The following is a 14,202-nucleotide window of genomic DNA, read 5'->3' on the forward strand; positions in this document are numbered from 1 at the left end:
TGTCGGAAGACAGGAAACTGGGCTAGATGGACCATTGGTCTGACACAGTATGGCTGTTCTTATGAATAACTGTGGCCAGGTCTTAGTGTCTATACAGCACCTAGCACAGTCCTGGCCTCTACCAGTACTGTAATGCAAATAACAGTGATGGCATGAGAAGACACTGATCCATTTATGGGTGTAAATACATCTGTACTGAACCTCAGGTCATTTATTAGGGAGCTTTGTAACCTATGTCCATCTCTAATGTGATTATGCTAATGAGAATGCTTCTTTAATCTGAAAAGGTGCCGAGGGGGAAGATATAAATACACCATCACCTGCCAAGAAAAAGAGGAAGTTGAACATGTATCGAGCATTCGAGTTGGAGGAGCAAGAGTCCCTGAAAACCTGTAAGTATTAAAAACTGCCAGCCCCTGCTGACACTGGGAGCTGTGCCTGCAATACTCAGGGCTTTGGGGAGAGGGCAAAACTGGACCCAGCCCTGGCTGTGGTGGAGGCACAGAAGCCATTTTCCCTCCCCAGGGTCGGGTGCAAGGCTGCACAGCCCATATTCATGGGGCTGCTCTGTGGCACTTGCAGCAGGGGACATCAGGGCCGCGGCATTCCATCGAAAGTGTGATGCTTCTCGGGTCACCCAGGGCTGTGAGCTGGGTGTTGGCCCTGGAATACAACCAGCCTGTCAGCTGCTCAAGCACCCGCCTCTGGGCTACACCAGTCTGCCCTGCCCTGCAGACTGACCATATACTCATGCCAGCCCCCGAGTGCCTTCAAAGTGTCCCCACTCTGGTATCCAGCCCCTGGTCACTGGACTCCCACAGAAATCCCAGAACCTCTGTTCCCAGCCCAGTTTTCATAGAATCATAAAGTTGGAAGGGACCTCAGGAGGTCATCTAGTCCAACCCCCTGCCGAAAGCAGGACTAACCTCAGCTAAATAATCCCAGCCAGGGCTTTGTCAAGCCGCATCTTAAAAACCTCTAAAGATGGAGATTCCCCCACCTCCCTAGATAACCCATTCCAGTGCTTCACCACCCTTCTAGTGAAAAGCTTTTTCCTAATGTCCAACCTAGACTGCTGACTCATATCCAGCTTTTTATCCACTGTTACCCCCAGGTCCTTTTCTGCAGAACTGCTGCCTAGATCGTCGGTCCCCAGTCTATAGCTGTGCATGGGATTCTTCCGTCCTAAATGGAGGTCTCTGCACTTGTCCTTGTTGAACCTCATCAGATTTCTTTTGGCCCAATCCTCCAGTTTGTTTAGGTCACTCTGTATCCTATCCCTACCTTCCAGGGTACCTACCACTCCCCCCAGCTTAGTGTCATCTGCAAATTTGTTGACGGTGCAACAACCCCATCCTCCAGATCATTAATGAAGATGTTGAACAAAACCGACCCCTGGGGCACTCCGCTTGTGACCGGCTGCCAGCTAGACATGGAACCATTGATAACTACTCATTGAACCCTATGATCTAGCCAGTTCTCTATCCATTTTATAGTCCATTCATCCAACCCATATTTCTTTAACTTGCTGATAAGAATACTGTGAGACACAGTATCAAAAGCTTTGCTAAAGTCAAGGTATATCACATCCACCGCTTTTCCCACAACCACAGAGCCAGTCACCTCTTCATAGAAAGCAATCAGGTTGGTCAGGCATGACTTGCCCTGGGTGAATCCATGCTGACTGTTCCTGATCACCTTCCTCTCTTCCAAGTGCCTTAAAATGGATTCCTGGAGGAACTGCTCCATGATTTTTCCAGTGATTGAGGTGAGGCTGACCGGTCTGTAGTTTCCTGGATCCTCTTTCCTCCCTTTCTTGAAGATGGGCACCATATTTGCTTTTTTCCAGTCATCAGGAACCTCCCCCAATTGCCACAAGCTTTCAAAGATAATAGCCAATGGCTCTGAAATCACAGCCAACTCCCTCAGCACCCTCGGGTGCATTGCATCTGGCCCCATGGACATACGTATGGCCAATCTTTCTAAATAGTCTTGGACCTGTTCCTTCGGCACTGCGGGATGTTCGCCTCCTTCCCATTCTGTGCCACCCAGTGCAGTAGTCTGGGAGCTGACCTTTTCTGTGAAGACAGAGGCAAAAAGGGCATTGAGTACCTCAGCTTTCTCCACATCCTCTGTCACTAGGTTGTCTCCCCCATTCTGTAAGGGGCCCACACTTTCCCTAATCTTCCTCTTGTTGGTAACATACCTGTAGAAACCCTTCTAGTTCCCCTTCATGTCCCTTGCTAGCTGCAACTTCAGTTGTGCTTTGGCCTTCCTGATTTCATTCCTGCACATTTGAGCAGTATTTTTATAATCCTCCTGAGTCATCTGACCAAGCTTCCACTTCTTGTAAACTTCTTTTTTGTGTTTAAGCTCACCAAAGACTTCTTTGTTAAGCCAAGCTGGGTGCCTACCATGTTCGCTATTCTTTCTGCACATCGGGATGGTTTGTTCCTGTGCCCTCAATAAGGTTTCTTTAAAATACAGCCAGCTCTCCTGGATTCCTTTCCCCCTCACATTAGCCTCCCAGGGAATCCTGCCCATCAGCTCCTTGAGGGAGTCAAAGTTCGCTTTTCTGAAGTCCAGGATCAGTATCCTGCTGTTTTCCTTTCTTCCTTTTGTCAGGATCCTGAACTCGACCATCTCATGGTCACTGCTGCCTAGGTTGCCACCCACCTCTACTTCCCCTACCAAATATTCCCTGTTTGTGAGCAGCAGGTCAAGAGGAACACGGCCCCTAGCTGGTCGTTCCAGCACTTGCACCAGGAAGTTGTCCGCAACACTCTCCAAAGACTTCCTGGATTGTTTGTGCTCTGCTGTATTGCTCTTCCAGCAGATGTCAGGGTGATTTGAAGTCCCCCATGAGAACCAGGTCCTGTGAACTGGAAACTTTCCCTAGCTGACTGATGAAAGCCTTGTCTACCTCGTCCTCCTGGTCTGGTAGTCTATAACAGACACCCACCACGACATCACCCTTATTGTTCTTGCTTCTAAGCTTAACCCAGAGACTCTCAACTGGCTTATGTCCAATTTCATAGTGGAGCTCAGAGCAATCATAGTGCTCTCTTACATACAGTGCAACTCCTCCACCCCTTCACCCCTGCCTGTCCTTCCTGAACAGTTTATATCCATCCATGACAGTGCTCCAGTTGTGTGAGTTACTCCACCAAGTCTGTTATTCCAATCATGTCATAATTTCTTGACTATGCCAGGACTTCCACTTCGTCCTGCTTGTTTCCCAGGCTTCTTGCATTTGTGTATAGGCACTTGAGATAAGTAGCCGATTGCCCTACTTTCTCAGTATGAATCGGGAGGCCTCCCCTGTTGCACCCTCCTCCTTCTGCTTCCTTGTGGTGTCCCACTTACCTGCTTACCTTCGGGCTTAGGTCTCCATCCCCCATCGAACCTAGTTTAAATCCCTCCTCACTAGGTTAGCGAACCTGTCTGTGAAGATACCCTTCCCTCTCTTCGTTAGGTGAATCCCGTCTCTTCCTAGTAATCCTTCCTGGAACAACATCCCATGATCGAAGAATCCAAAGCCCTCTCTCCGACACCGCCTGCATAACCATGCATTTACTTCCGCAATGTGACGGTCCCAACCTGGGCCTTTTCCTTCAACAGGGAGAATGGATGAGAACATCCTTTATCCTTTTCCCAGAGCCACATAGTCTGCAGCGATCCACTCAAGATCGTTCTTGGCAGTGTCATTGGTGCCCATGTGGAGAAGTAGGAAGGGGTAGCAATCTGAGGACTTGATTAATCTTGGCAGTCTCTCCGTCACATCCTGAATCCTAGCTCCAGGCAAGCAGCACACTTCTCTAGTTTCCCGGTCCGGACGGCAGATGAATGACTCCATCCCCCTTAGGAGGGAGTCCCCGACCACCACCACCCTTCTCTTCCTCTTGGGAGTGGTGGTCGTGGAACCCCCATCTCTAGGACAATGCATCCCTTGCCTTCTAATCAGCAGGGTCTCCTTCTGATCCATTCCCTCAGATGAGTCTTCCAAATCCATTCTCCGCCATAGTACCTGTGCAGAGAGCCTGAAAACGATTCCTTACCTCTATCTTGTGGAAGAACCCAATCTCAGGGGTCCTTACTTACACATCCGTTGCCCAGTGGATGGTCCAAATTAAGCCAGACAGCAATTTAGCAAAGTCAAGAGTTTATTCTTTACGTAAAGAAGGTGGTCCCTATATGCTAGGGGTGACCTTAAACATACATTTCTAAAAGCTTTTATAGCCTTACACAAACAAGCCTATTCACGTCACAGTTTCCATGGCAATACATAATAAAAACTACTTATCTAGGAATAGTTTGGCCTAGTACTTTTCAGCTATCCCTATCTAAGTTGCAAGGTCTTCCTCCGCATTCCGTCCCTGCCGGCACCCAGGCCTCGTAACTATCTTGTTACTGGTAGATAGTTATGAGACTAAACAGCTGCTAGAAAGGCACATTCCATCTCAGGCTTTTGAAGCCATTCCTATAGATCAGTTCTCATAAGAAACAGAGATTCCATCTTCTTTTCTCTCCACAATCTGTATGGTGGGCATATAGGTTCTCTTTCTTCAGGAGGTCACATGCTGCCAATTTTCTTCCCTGTTCTTCAGTTTCCCCTGCACTGCCTTCTCTGAATCTTCCTCACACTGTGCCTGCAGTAGCCAATCATGTCTTCAATCGAGAAAGACTTTGTTTTCTTTAATGCAATGCAGGGTTGATATTTGGGTCTCTAGTCCTTTAACCTTCTCTTCCAATATGGAAACCAGCCTGCACTTTGTACAGATGAAATCGGCTCCTTCCTGTGGAAGGAAGACAAACATAGCACATCCAGTGCAGGTGACAACAGCAGATCGCTCACTTTCCATATCTTTCCTCTGAGAGCCTCTTCAGATGCTGTATTTACTGCTCAGCTAAGTCTGAAAGACAAAAACCTGCTGTGGGCTCTCCCCCAAGGCGAACTGCCAGCAAACTCCTTCTGTTTGCCTCTCTTCTGTTCGCAGCTCATTTGGTTTGCAACTGGCTGCTTCTTAGAAGGCTCCTGGCTGCTTCTTTACCTTAGCCCAGCTCTCCATTTCCTCACACAGCACTTCAATTCAATCCTAGCAAAACAAAAGGGAATTCGTTTAGGAAAGCCTGGAGATTCCACTGGACACAAGTGTGAGGGATGGAAACCAATGGTGACAGAAAACGAAGTCGTAAGACACGAAACTAGGGCCTGTAGTCAGTTGTTGGCTGTGTGTGTGTGTGTGTGTGTTCTTTGTGCTACATTGGCTCTGTGCAGATAGCCAGCCCAGCAAACCTTGCTCGAACTGCCCAAATAGACGAAAGATCCCTTTCATTAACAAAGGCACATTGGCAGGTTAATTACGATGAAGCAGAATCCTAGTATCCCGTAGACTCAACAGGACCACTGACACACGTATGCCCATAGCAATGGACCAGCTCAGTGAATGGCAGGACTTTCCATTCCCCCCCCGGCCGGACAAAGACATCCCATTTGAGATTCCTCTTTTATACATCGATACAAATAAATTATGTATTGCCCCTCTGAGGTGGTGAGTGACCACCTTGTACCTGTCGATTTGATCAAAACATCTCTATCCATCCCCCTGTCATCCTGACCTTATCTTTAAGAGGGTCAGTGTGTCCTTGTGTCACCTTCGGGGAGTGTGTTCACACCATAGCCGTATATCGGAGTGTTCTGGTACCATCCTTCTGGAACGCGTTTCTGTGAATACTTAGTGCCCAGAAGTGCTGGTGTTTTTGCAACACCAGCCCTGTTCTTGCCAAGTTCATGTACTGGGTAGTGAATCTGACAGCAGGCATCTGCTTTGTAACAGGGCAGGGCCTGACTTTTGCTAACTCTTCTTTGTATTAGCAGGGCTTGACTTGAGGTCAGCCTTAGGCCTCATACCAAGCCTCATGTCTCAGGCTCTCTTTGTACTACAGGGCCTGCACTTATTAATAGCTGCCACTTTCCTAGCTACTAGAGTACAGTCTCGCCCCAAAGTTCAGTCTTTCGCAGTGCTTGCTAGTCCCAGGTAGCCAGGATCTAGTCTTCCATGACCCACCCCCACTCATCCTGTGATCTACGGAATCAGTCCTTTGTCTTTATTCACAGGCCAGGCCATCCCCTCACTGCCCTATTGTTCCTTTTTACTGCCAAGCGATTTCAAGGTTTATAGTTTGTCTTTGTCTTTGATTTTCCATTGACTTTTCTGAGTTTAGGGCAAGGTAGACAATTAAGCAACGCATTACATAATTGGCTAGCCTGGGAAAGGTGACAACTCCCTCCTGCTTGACTGGGCCATCGCTGAGACATATGGTTCATTTTCACTCCGAGACCCAAGGGCACCAATGTTCAATATACTGACATTATTCATTAAATATCACTCAAACACATCTCAATATGATAAGTATCGATAAGTTACAAACGTCCAGTAGAGATCTCACTTGTTACCATTTGTGGATAAATACCATGAAAGTGGGGTATTAGATGCAGTGAGTTGTCAGGTCTGAGACAAGAGTTACTTGTAAAGAACAGCGAATCCTTTGCCAATTGGCCCCAGTGGGCCTCACTCTGAAAGCTCACCTGAAATAGCCTCTAGCACATTAGTTCTCAACCTATTTACCATTGTGGGCCACATACGCAGCTCTCTATTTGTTATGTGGGCCACATCCACACAATATATATACTGCCTGTATGGCCCTGAGGATCTCGTATGGGCCACAGCTGTGTGCTGGTTGGGCCTCAAGCAGCCCGCAGGCGGCAGGCTGAGAACTACTGCTCTAGCAGAACAGCACCCGCTAGCACCATGGTGGGACATTGGCTCAGGGGGATGAAGGGCCATCTACTGAATCACCACTGCCATCTCACCCTGGGTTTTCCCGGGAGGTCTCCCCTTCTTGCTCTGAGTTGGCATAATGCAGCTTAGCGGGTGAGAGCTGACTCTAACCCTAGCATGTAATTGTATCCTCCTTCCAGATGAATCTATGGAATCCAGGATCAGGAAAGTTGTGAACATCATGTACGATAAGCTGACCGCCTCTCTTCCCCAGGAAAATATGTCGGACGAGATTCAATATCTCACGTGAGTCTGCAGCCCAGTTTCTCCCTTAAAGTCTAATGATTTAGACACCACAGCCTGTGCTCACACAGGCCTCAGCTTACCTGCTCTACGGACAGACCCACCTCACAATGGGTCTAGGTCAGAATTCCTCGTGCATTTGAAGGGTTTGGGTGCAGACCTGTCTCTTGATAGCACCATAGGAAATGACACAGACTGGATCACAGTCCCTCTTCAGGAAGGACAGGCGGGGGTGAAAGGGTGGAGGAGTTGCACTGTATGTAAGAGAGCACTATGATTGCTCTGAGCTCCAGTATGAAGCTGGAAATAAGCCAGTTGAGTCTCTGGGTTAAGCTTAGAAGGAAGAACAATAAGGGTGACGTTGTGGTGGGTGTCTGTTATAGACCACCAGACCAGGAGGATGAGGTAGATGAGGCTTTCTTCAGTCAGCTAGGAAAAGTTTCCAGTTCACACGACCTGATTCTCCTGGGGGATTTCAATCACCCTGACATCTGCTGGAAGAGCAATTCAGTAGAGCACAGACAATCCAGGAAGTGTTTGGAGAGTGTTGCGGACAACTTTCTGATGCAAGTACTGGAACGACCAGCTAGGGATCGAGCTCCTCTTGACCTGCTGCTCACAAACAGGGAAGATTTGGTAGGGGAAGTAGAAGTGGGTGGCAACCTAGGCAGCAGTGATCATGAGATGGTCGAGTTCAGGATCCTGACAAAAGGAAGAAAGGAAAACAGCAAGATACGGACCCTGGACTTCAGAAAAGCAGACTTTGACTCCCTCAGGGAGCTGATGGGCAGGATCCCCTGGGAGGCTAATATGAGGGGGAAAGGAATCCAAGAGAGCTGGCTGTATTTTAAAGAAATTGTATTGAGGTTGCAGGAACAAACCATCCCGATGTGCAGAAAGAATAGCAAATATGGTAGGCGCCCAGCTTGGCTTAAGAAAGAAGTCTTTGGTGAGCTAAAACACAAAAAGAAGCTTACAAGAAGTGGAAGCTTGGTCAGATGACTAGGTAGGATTATAAAAATACTGCTCGAATGTGCAGGAATGAAATCAAGAAGGCCAAAGCACAATTGGAGTTGCAGCTAACAAGGGAGGTGAAAGGGAACAAGAAGGGTTTCTACAGGTATGTTACCAACAAGAGGAGGATTAGGAAAAGTGTGGGCCCCTTACAGAATGGGGGAGACAACCTAGTTAGAGAGGATGTGGAGAAAGCTGAGGTACTCAATGCCCTTTTTGCCTCTATCTTCACACACAAGGTCAGCTCCCAGATTACTGCACTGGGCAGCACAGAATGGGGAGGAGGTGGACATCCTACAGTGCTGAAGGAACAAGTCCAAGACTATTTAGAAAGATTGGCCATACACATGTCCATGGGGCCGGATGCAATGCATCCTAGGGTGCTGAGGGAGTTGGCTGATGTGATTTCAGAGCCATTGGCTATTATCTTTGAAAGCTTGTGGCAATTGGGGGAGGTCCCTGATGACTGGAAAAAGGCAAATATAGTACCCATCTTCAAGAAAGGGAGGAAAGAGGATTCAGGGAACTACAGACCGGTCAGCCTCACCTCAATCACTGGAAAAATCATGGAGCAGGTCCTCAAGGAATCCATTTTAAAGCACTTGGAAGAGAGGAAGGTGATCAGGAACAGTCAGCATGGATTCACCCAGGGCAAGTCATGCCTGACCAACCTGATTGCTTTCTATGAAGAGGTGACTGGCTCTGTGGATGTGGGGAAAGCGGTGGACGTGATATACCTTGACTTTAGCAAAACGTTTGATACAGTCTCTCACAGTATTCTTATCAGCAAGTTAAAGAAGTATGGGTTGGATGAATGGACTATAAAAGGGGTAGAGAACTGGCTAGATCATCAGGCTCAATGGGTAGTGATCAATGGCTCCATGTCTAGTTGGCAGCTGGTCACAAGCGGAGTGCCCCATGGGTCGGTCTTGGGGCCAGTTTTGTTCAAAGTCTATATCAATGATCTGGAGGATGGGGTAGATTGCACCCTCAGCAAGTTTGCAGATGACACTAAGCTAGGGGGAGTGGTAGATACCCTGAAAGGTAGGGATAGGCTAGAGAGTGACCTAGACAAATTGGAGGAGTGGGCCAAAAGAAATCTCATGAGGTTCAACAAGGACAAGTGCAGAGTCCTCCACTTAGGATGGAAGAATCCCATGCACAGCTACAGACTGGGGACTGACGAGCTAGGCAGCAGTTCTGCAGAAAAGGATCTGGGGTTAACAATGGATAAGAAGCTGGATATGAGTCAGCAGTGTGCCCTGGTTGCCAAGAAGGCTAATAGCATATTGGGCTGTATTAGTAGGAGCATTGCCAGCAGATCTCGGGAAGTGATTATTCCCCTCTATTCAGCATTGTTAAGGCCGCATTTGGAGTATTGTGTCCATTTTTGGGCCCCCCACTGCAAAAAGAATGTGGATAAGTTGGAGAGAGTCCAGCAGAGGGCAACAAAAATGATTAGGGGGCTGTACCTCATGACTTATGAGGCGAGACTGAGGGAACTAGGGTTGTTTAGTCTGCAGCAGAGAAGAATGAGGGGGGATTTGATAGCAGCCTTTAACTACCTGAAAGGGGGTTCCAGGGAGGATGGATCTAGGCTGTTCTCGATGGTGGCAGATGACAGAACAAGGAGCAACGGTCTCAAGTTGCAGTGGGGAAGGTCTAATTTGGATATTAGGAAATGTTTTTCCCTAGGAGGGTGGTGAAGCACTGGAATGGGTTACCTAGGGAGGTGGTGGAATCTCCATCTTTAGAGGTTTTTAAGCTGCGGCTTGACAAAACCCTCACTGGGATGATTTAGCTGAGGTTGGTTCTGCTGTGAGCAGGGGGTTGCACTAGATACCTCCTGAGGTCCCTTCCAACTGTAATCTTCTATGATTCTATGATTCCCGCTAGCCCAGTGTCCTGTCTCTGACAGAGGCAGCACCAGCTGCTTCAGAGGAAAGTATAAGGACCCTGCAGTTATGGGATATCCCTGCTGCATGGCCCGTTCATTCCCCCAGCTGTGTACAGCTGCTGGAGTAGATGACACCACTGCAGGTATCTTCTCAACACAGGTCTCTGCGCAGGGCTCCAAGAGAAAATTGCAGCCGGGGGGACATCCCCAATGGTGCAAGTTCTATAGACTCCTGCTGCTCAGGAACCAAGGAGGAGCAAAGAGCTGGTGTGATGGCGCAAGACCTTTGCGCAGGCTGCTGTGGGCTTACACAGCTCCCTGGGGATGCTCCCAGTTTGAGATCAGGCCCCACTGCCTTTTCCAGCCAGGGTGAACCCTGCCCCCTGAACAGGATGATGTGGGGAGATCAAGGCCATTAGGGGTATGTCTGCAATGTAGTAAACCTGACCCATGCCTAGAGATTAGGGGTTTCCAAGCCTGCGCTTGTGCGTCCACATGATGTTGTAAACCCGGGCTTACGATGGTCGGACCCAGGACTCACAACCATTACACAGACCTGAGTCAGACTGGGAGGTGCTGCGTCAGTGCAAAGATGCCCCCACACCGGCCAAAAGGGAGAGGGAGCCATGACTCTGGCTCACTCAGCTCAGCGGGGTTGTCAGTCCACTCCTGGTGTGCAGGAACCTGGAACCCCTCTCTGTTCTCAGGTCTGTTGGGGAGCTGACAGGGAAATCCAGGTCCACCTGGTCCTCTGGGTTCCAGCTCAGAGCCCTGAAGTTAGACAAGGAGAGTCAGGGTTTGCTGACTCTGACAGAGCCCTGAGATCCTTCCTTCCTACCTTCCCTTGGGCGTCTGCAGCTCGTCACTCTGTTGGCCGGCTGCCCCTTTCTGGGGTGGTGTCCCGGGGCAGCTCTGTAGCAGTCTGATGATGGGAGTTCCTTTCTCCAACATGCTCACTCTGCTGGTCTGCCAAGCAGCAGCAGCCGACAGTGCCTGGATTAATGCTTTGGTTGTTGGGCTAGCGTGGGGTACACACACCCATGACATAGACCTTCTGCTTCTGGGGGCGTAACCCAGGGTTCCTCATACCCTCGCCAGCTGTAGCCGCTCTCGGCCTTGGTTCATGGCGTATGGTGCTGACACTTGTCTGTCCATCCCGCCAAACCTTCACGATGGCGGAGCCTGATCCAATGTTCATTGAAATCAGCTGGGGAGGGAGAGGGGAGGCATCTTTCAACTGACTGCAATGGGCTCTGTTTGTGAGGCAGGGAGCTGCCTGGCCCTTCCCAAATACATGAGTCTGTCTAACCCTCCCTCCCTCTCCCCTACTCTTCAGGAACCGTCTCCTCACCTTGAAGAACAAGTCTTCCTTGGACCCCATTTACATCGTGCTCTTTGGTTGTACTGGGGCCGGGAAGAGCTCACTGTTGAATGCCATCATCGAGCAGCAGTTCTTCCTGCCGGTGTCAGACCGTGAAGCCTGCACCTCATGCATGGTGCAAGTCAGCAACCAGGGCAAAAACTACGAGGCAAAAATTCACCTTCTCTCACTACAGGCAAGGCTGATTCCTCTGCACAGCACAGGGGCATGGGGTGGATATGTTCTTTAGGACAGTATCCTGGCTTCTCTGTGTGTATCCCTGCCTCCTCCACAGTGAATCTCTGTCTTATGGAGAGGGCGGCTGGCTGCCTGGCTCACATGGCCCCTGCAGGCTGCTGCTTACACTGAGGCTCATTCCTGCCTGATGGTGGCTGTGGGCTCCAGGAAGGAAGTCATGTGCTCTAAGGACAGGGCTGGGGCAGATTCTCTTCTTAGGAGGCCCAGAGTGGACAGGAGGAAGCAACAGCACTTCCCTCCATGCTTTGCTTGCAGTTGGCCAGAGGGGATTCCCGCTGCTGGAACCACAGCTGGTTTGTCTGCTGCACAATCCAGGGAACCACTTGTGCTGCTTCTGCACTACTGCCCCCCACACCTTCTCCTGCCGCACTGAGCCAATTCTCAGCTCCCCTACCACACCCTCTGCTCAGCATTCAAACAGCTCTTCAGTCATTTTAGCTGGACTGCTGTTACACCACTCCCACCCAGCCCGAGCTCCAGGCACCCCCATAGCTACTGACATCCACGACCGCTGCCTGTACAACCCTAATCAAATCCAGCCCCAGCACCTGCATTATCCCATAATAACAAGCTGGCCCAGCTCCCAGCCCAGCGCCCAAATGCCCAAGATAATAATGGCCTGTTTGCCCTGCTCTGCCTTGGCAGGAATGGAAGGAGGAACTGAAGAATCTGGTGGAGCTTGTGAAGAAACCCGAGGAGGAGGAAGGGGAGCAGGAGGAGGAAGAGGAGGAAGAGGGTGATGTAGGTGAAGCTGTCCAAAAGCTTCGAGCGCTCTATGGGAAAGATGCTGAAGCCAGATCTTATGAAGATCTGTTGAGAGCTAAGCTACTAGTAAATATCCCTGCCAAAAAATGTATTCTCCTGAAAGCAGCGCAGGTGAGTGAGTGTCTGTTCGTAAATTCCAAATCCAGAAGACCATTGTGGGTTCAAAAAAGAATTAGATACATTCATGGAGGACAGGTCAATCAATGGCTGTTAGCCAAGGTGATCAGGGACAAACCCCATGGTCTGGGTTTCCCTGAACCTCTGACTGCCAGAAATTGGGAGTGGACGATGGGATGAATCACCAGATAAAGAGCCTTGTTCCATTCACTCCCTCTGAAGCACCTGGCCCTGGCCACTGTCAGAAGACAGGATACTGGGCTAGATGGACCATTGGTCTGACCCAGTATGGCAGTTCTTATGTGGGGGGAATGGGTGAAGAGGGTGGGTCCAGAGCGGGAGGAGGCTGGGGAGGGGAGGAGATAGGTGGGGTCCAGACAGGGGTAGGATGGGGAGGGAGGTGCTAGAGCAGGGGGAGGCATGGGTGGGCAGGAGGGTCCTGGAGCAGCAGGGCTAAGTGAGTACGGCCCAGTCTCAGACAATGAAGGTGGGTGAGGGGCAGGCAGGAGGAGAAGGAAGGGAATATTGCTTCTTGTCATCTGCTAAATCAATTCACATTGTTTTTCCTGTGACATCACTTATATGAAGTGAACAATGCTGAACAATTCTACAAGTTCTCCATGCGAGTGTGAATCATGCTGCATGAATTAGGGCAGTGGTTCTCAAACTATTTGCCATTCAGTCGTTCTTTTGTCAGAGAAACAAAAGTAGGAGGGAAGAGATTCAAGACAGTGATAGGAAATGGGTTATTGTGCAGTGGGGGATGAATAGTGCATGATGAAACTTGGTCTCACAACACCCCCGGTGGAAGGTTGTTCAATTCATTACTGTTCACAGAGAGCTTCAAGGTCCTGTCACCATAGAGGGGCAGAGTTTGATTTATTTATTGTGTCCCAGGCAGAAGAACTCTCTGACAAACTGGACCCTTATATCCGGTGTCACAATGACCAGGATGTGGAGGAACCAGCACAGGATGACGTGGGAACCAAGATGCGACTCTGGCCACTAATCAAATACGTTGAAGTGACGATTCCGAAGTCAGATGTGATTCCGGAAGGTGTCGTGTTTATGGATATTCCTGGGACAGGAGATTACAACAGCGAAAGGGATGAAATGTGGAAAGAGGTGACTTGCCAGCTCTGCGCTGTGTGGGAGGAAATGCTGAGACATGATTTGTCTGGAGAGTGTTTAAACATTGATTGTAACATCACTATTCCAGTGTAACAAAGGGAGCAAAGCTCTGGAGAGGGCAATGTGCTCTGGGGCCTGGGGAAAGCTTTAGCGCAATGGACAGAATCAGCGCCTGCGGGTGCACCCCTGCTATTAGCTAACGGTGCTTCCCAGCCTGGATCATTGCTGCTGCTGGATTCCCATAGCATCACAGGCCCATAGCACCTCCGCACGTCACTGGGAGACTGATAGTTTTCTTCTGAAGTGCAGATCCTGCAAAGATCACATGCTCCTTTATCTTCTCTCCCCTAGGGCTATCCCACTGAATGTCTGCACAGCAATTAAACACCCGCAGCTGGCCCAGGTCAGCTGACTCCAGCTCGGGACATGGGGCTGTAAATTGCCGTGTAGACGTTCACTGCAGCCCAGGCCCCAGGACCCCGCCTCCCTCCCGTGGGATCTAGAGCTCAGGCTCCAGTCCAAATGCAAATGTCTATACAGCAATTTTACAGCCCCACAGCCCAAACCACCTGACT

At 49.6% G+C, this 14,202-nt stretch overlaps 1 protein-coding gene across 1 annotated transcript in view; it reads left to right on the forward strand.

The window, feature by feature from the left end:
* The first annotated feature begins 272 nt into the window (after positions 1–272).
* The window catches only part of LOC137145552 (nuclear GTPase SLIP-GC-like), a 42,629-nt gene continuing 28,699 nt past the window's right edge, over positions 273–14,202 (forward strand). The window contains exons 1-5 of the mRNA XM_067536404.1: positions 273–392; positions 6,983–7,088; positions 11,333–11,552; positions 12,260–12,490; positions 13,394–13,621. Of these exons, the coding sequence (XP_067392505.1) occupies positions 347–392; positions 6,983–7,088; positions 11,333–11,552; positions 12,260–12,490; positions 13,394–13,621 (831 nt within the window). The 5' untranslated portion in view covers positions 273–346. The remainder of the gene's footprint in view (positions 393–6,982; positions 7,089–11,332; positions 11,553–12,259; positions 12,491–13,393; positions 13,622–14,202) is intronic.

Source organism: Emydura macquarii, unplaced genomic scaffold (genome assembly GCF_026122565.2).
Source record: "Emydura macquarii macquarii isolate MOO-44397 ecotype Brisbane River unplaced genomic scaffold, CSIRO-AGI_Emac_v2 contig_3570, whole genome shotgun sequence".
Classification (NCBI taxonomy): domain Eukaryota; kingdom Metazoa; phylum Chordata; order Testudines; family Chelidae; genus Emydura; species Emydura macquarii.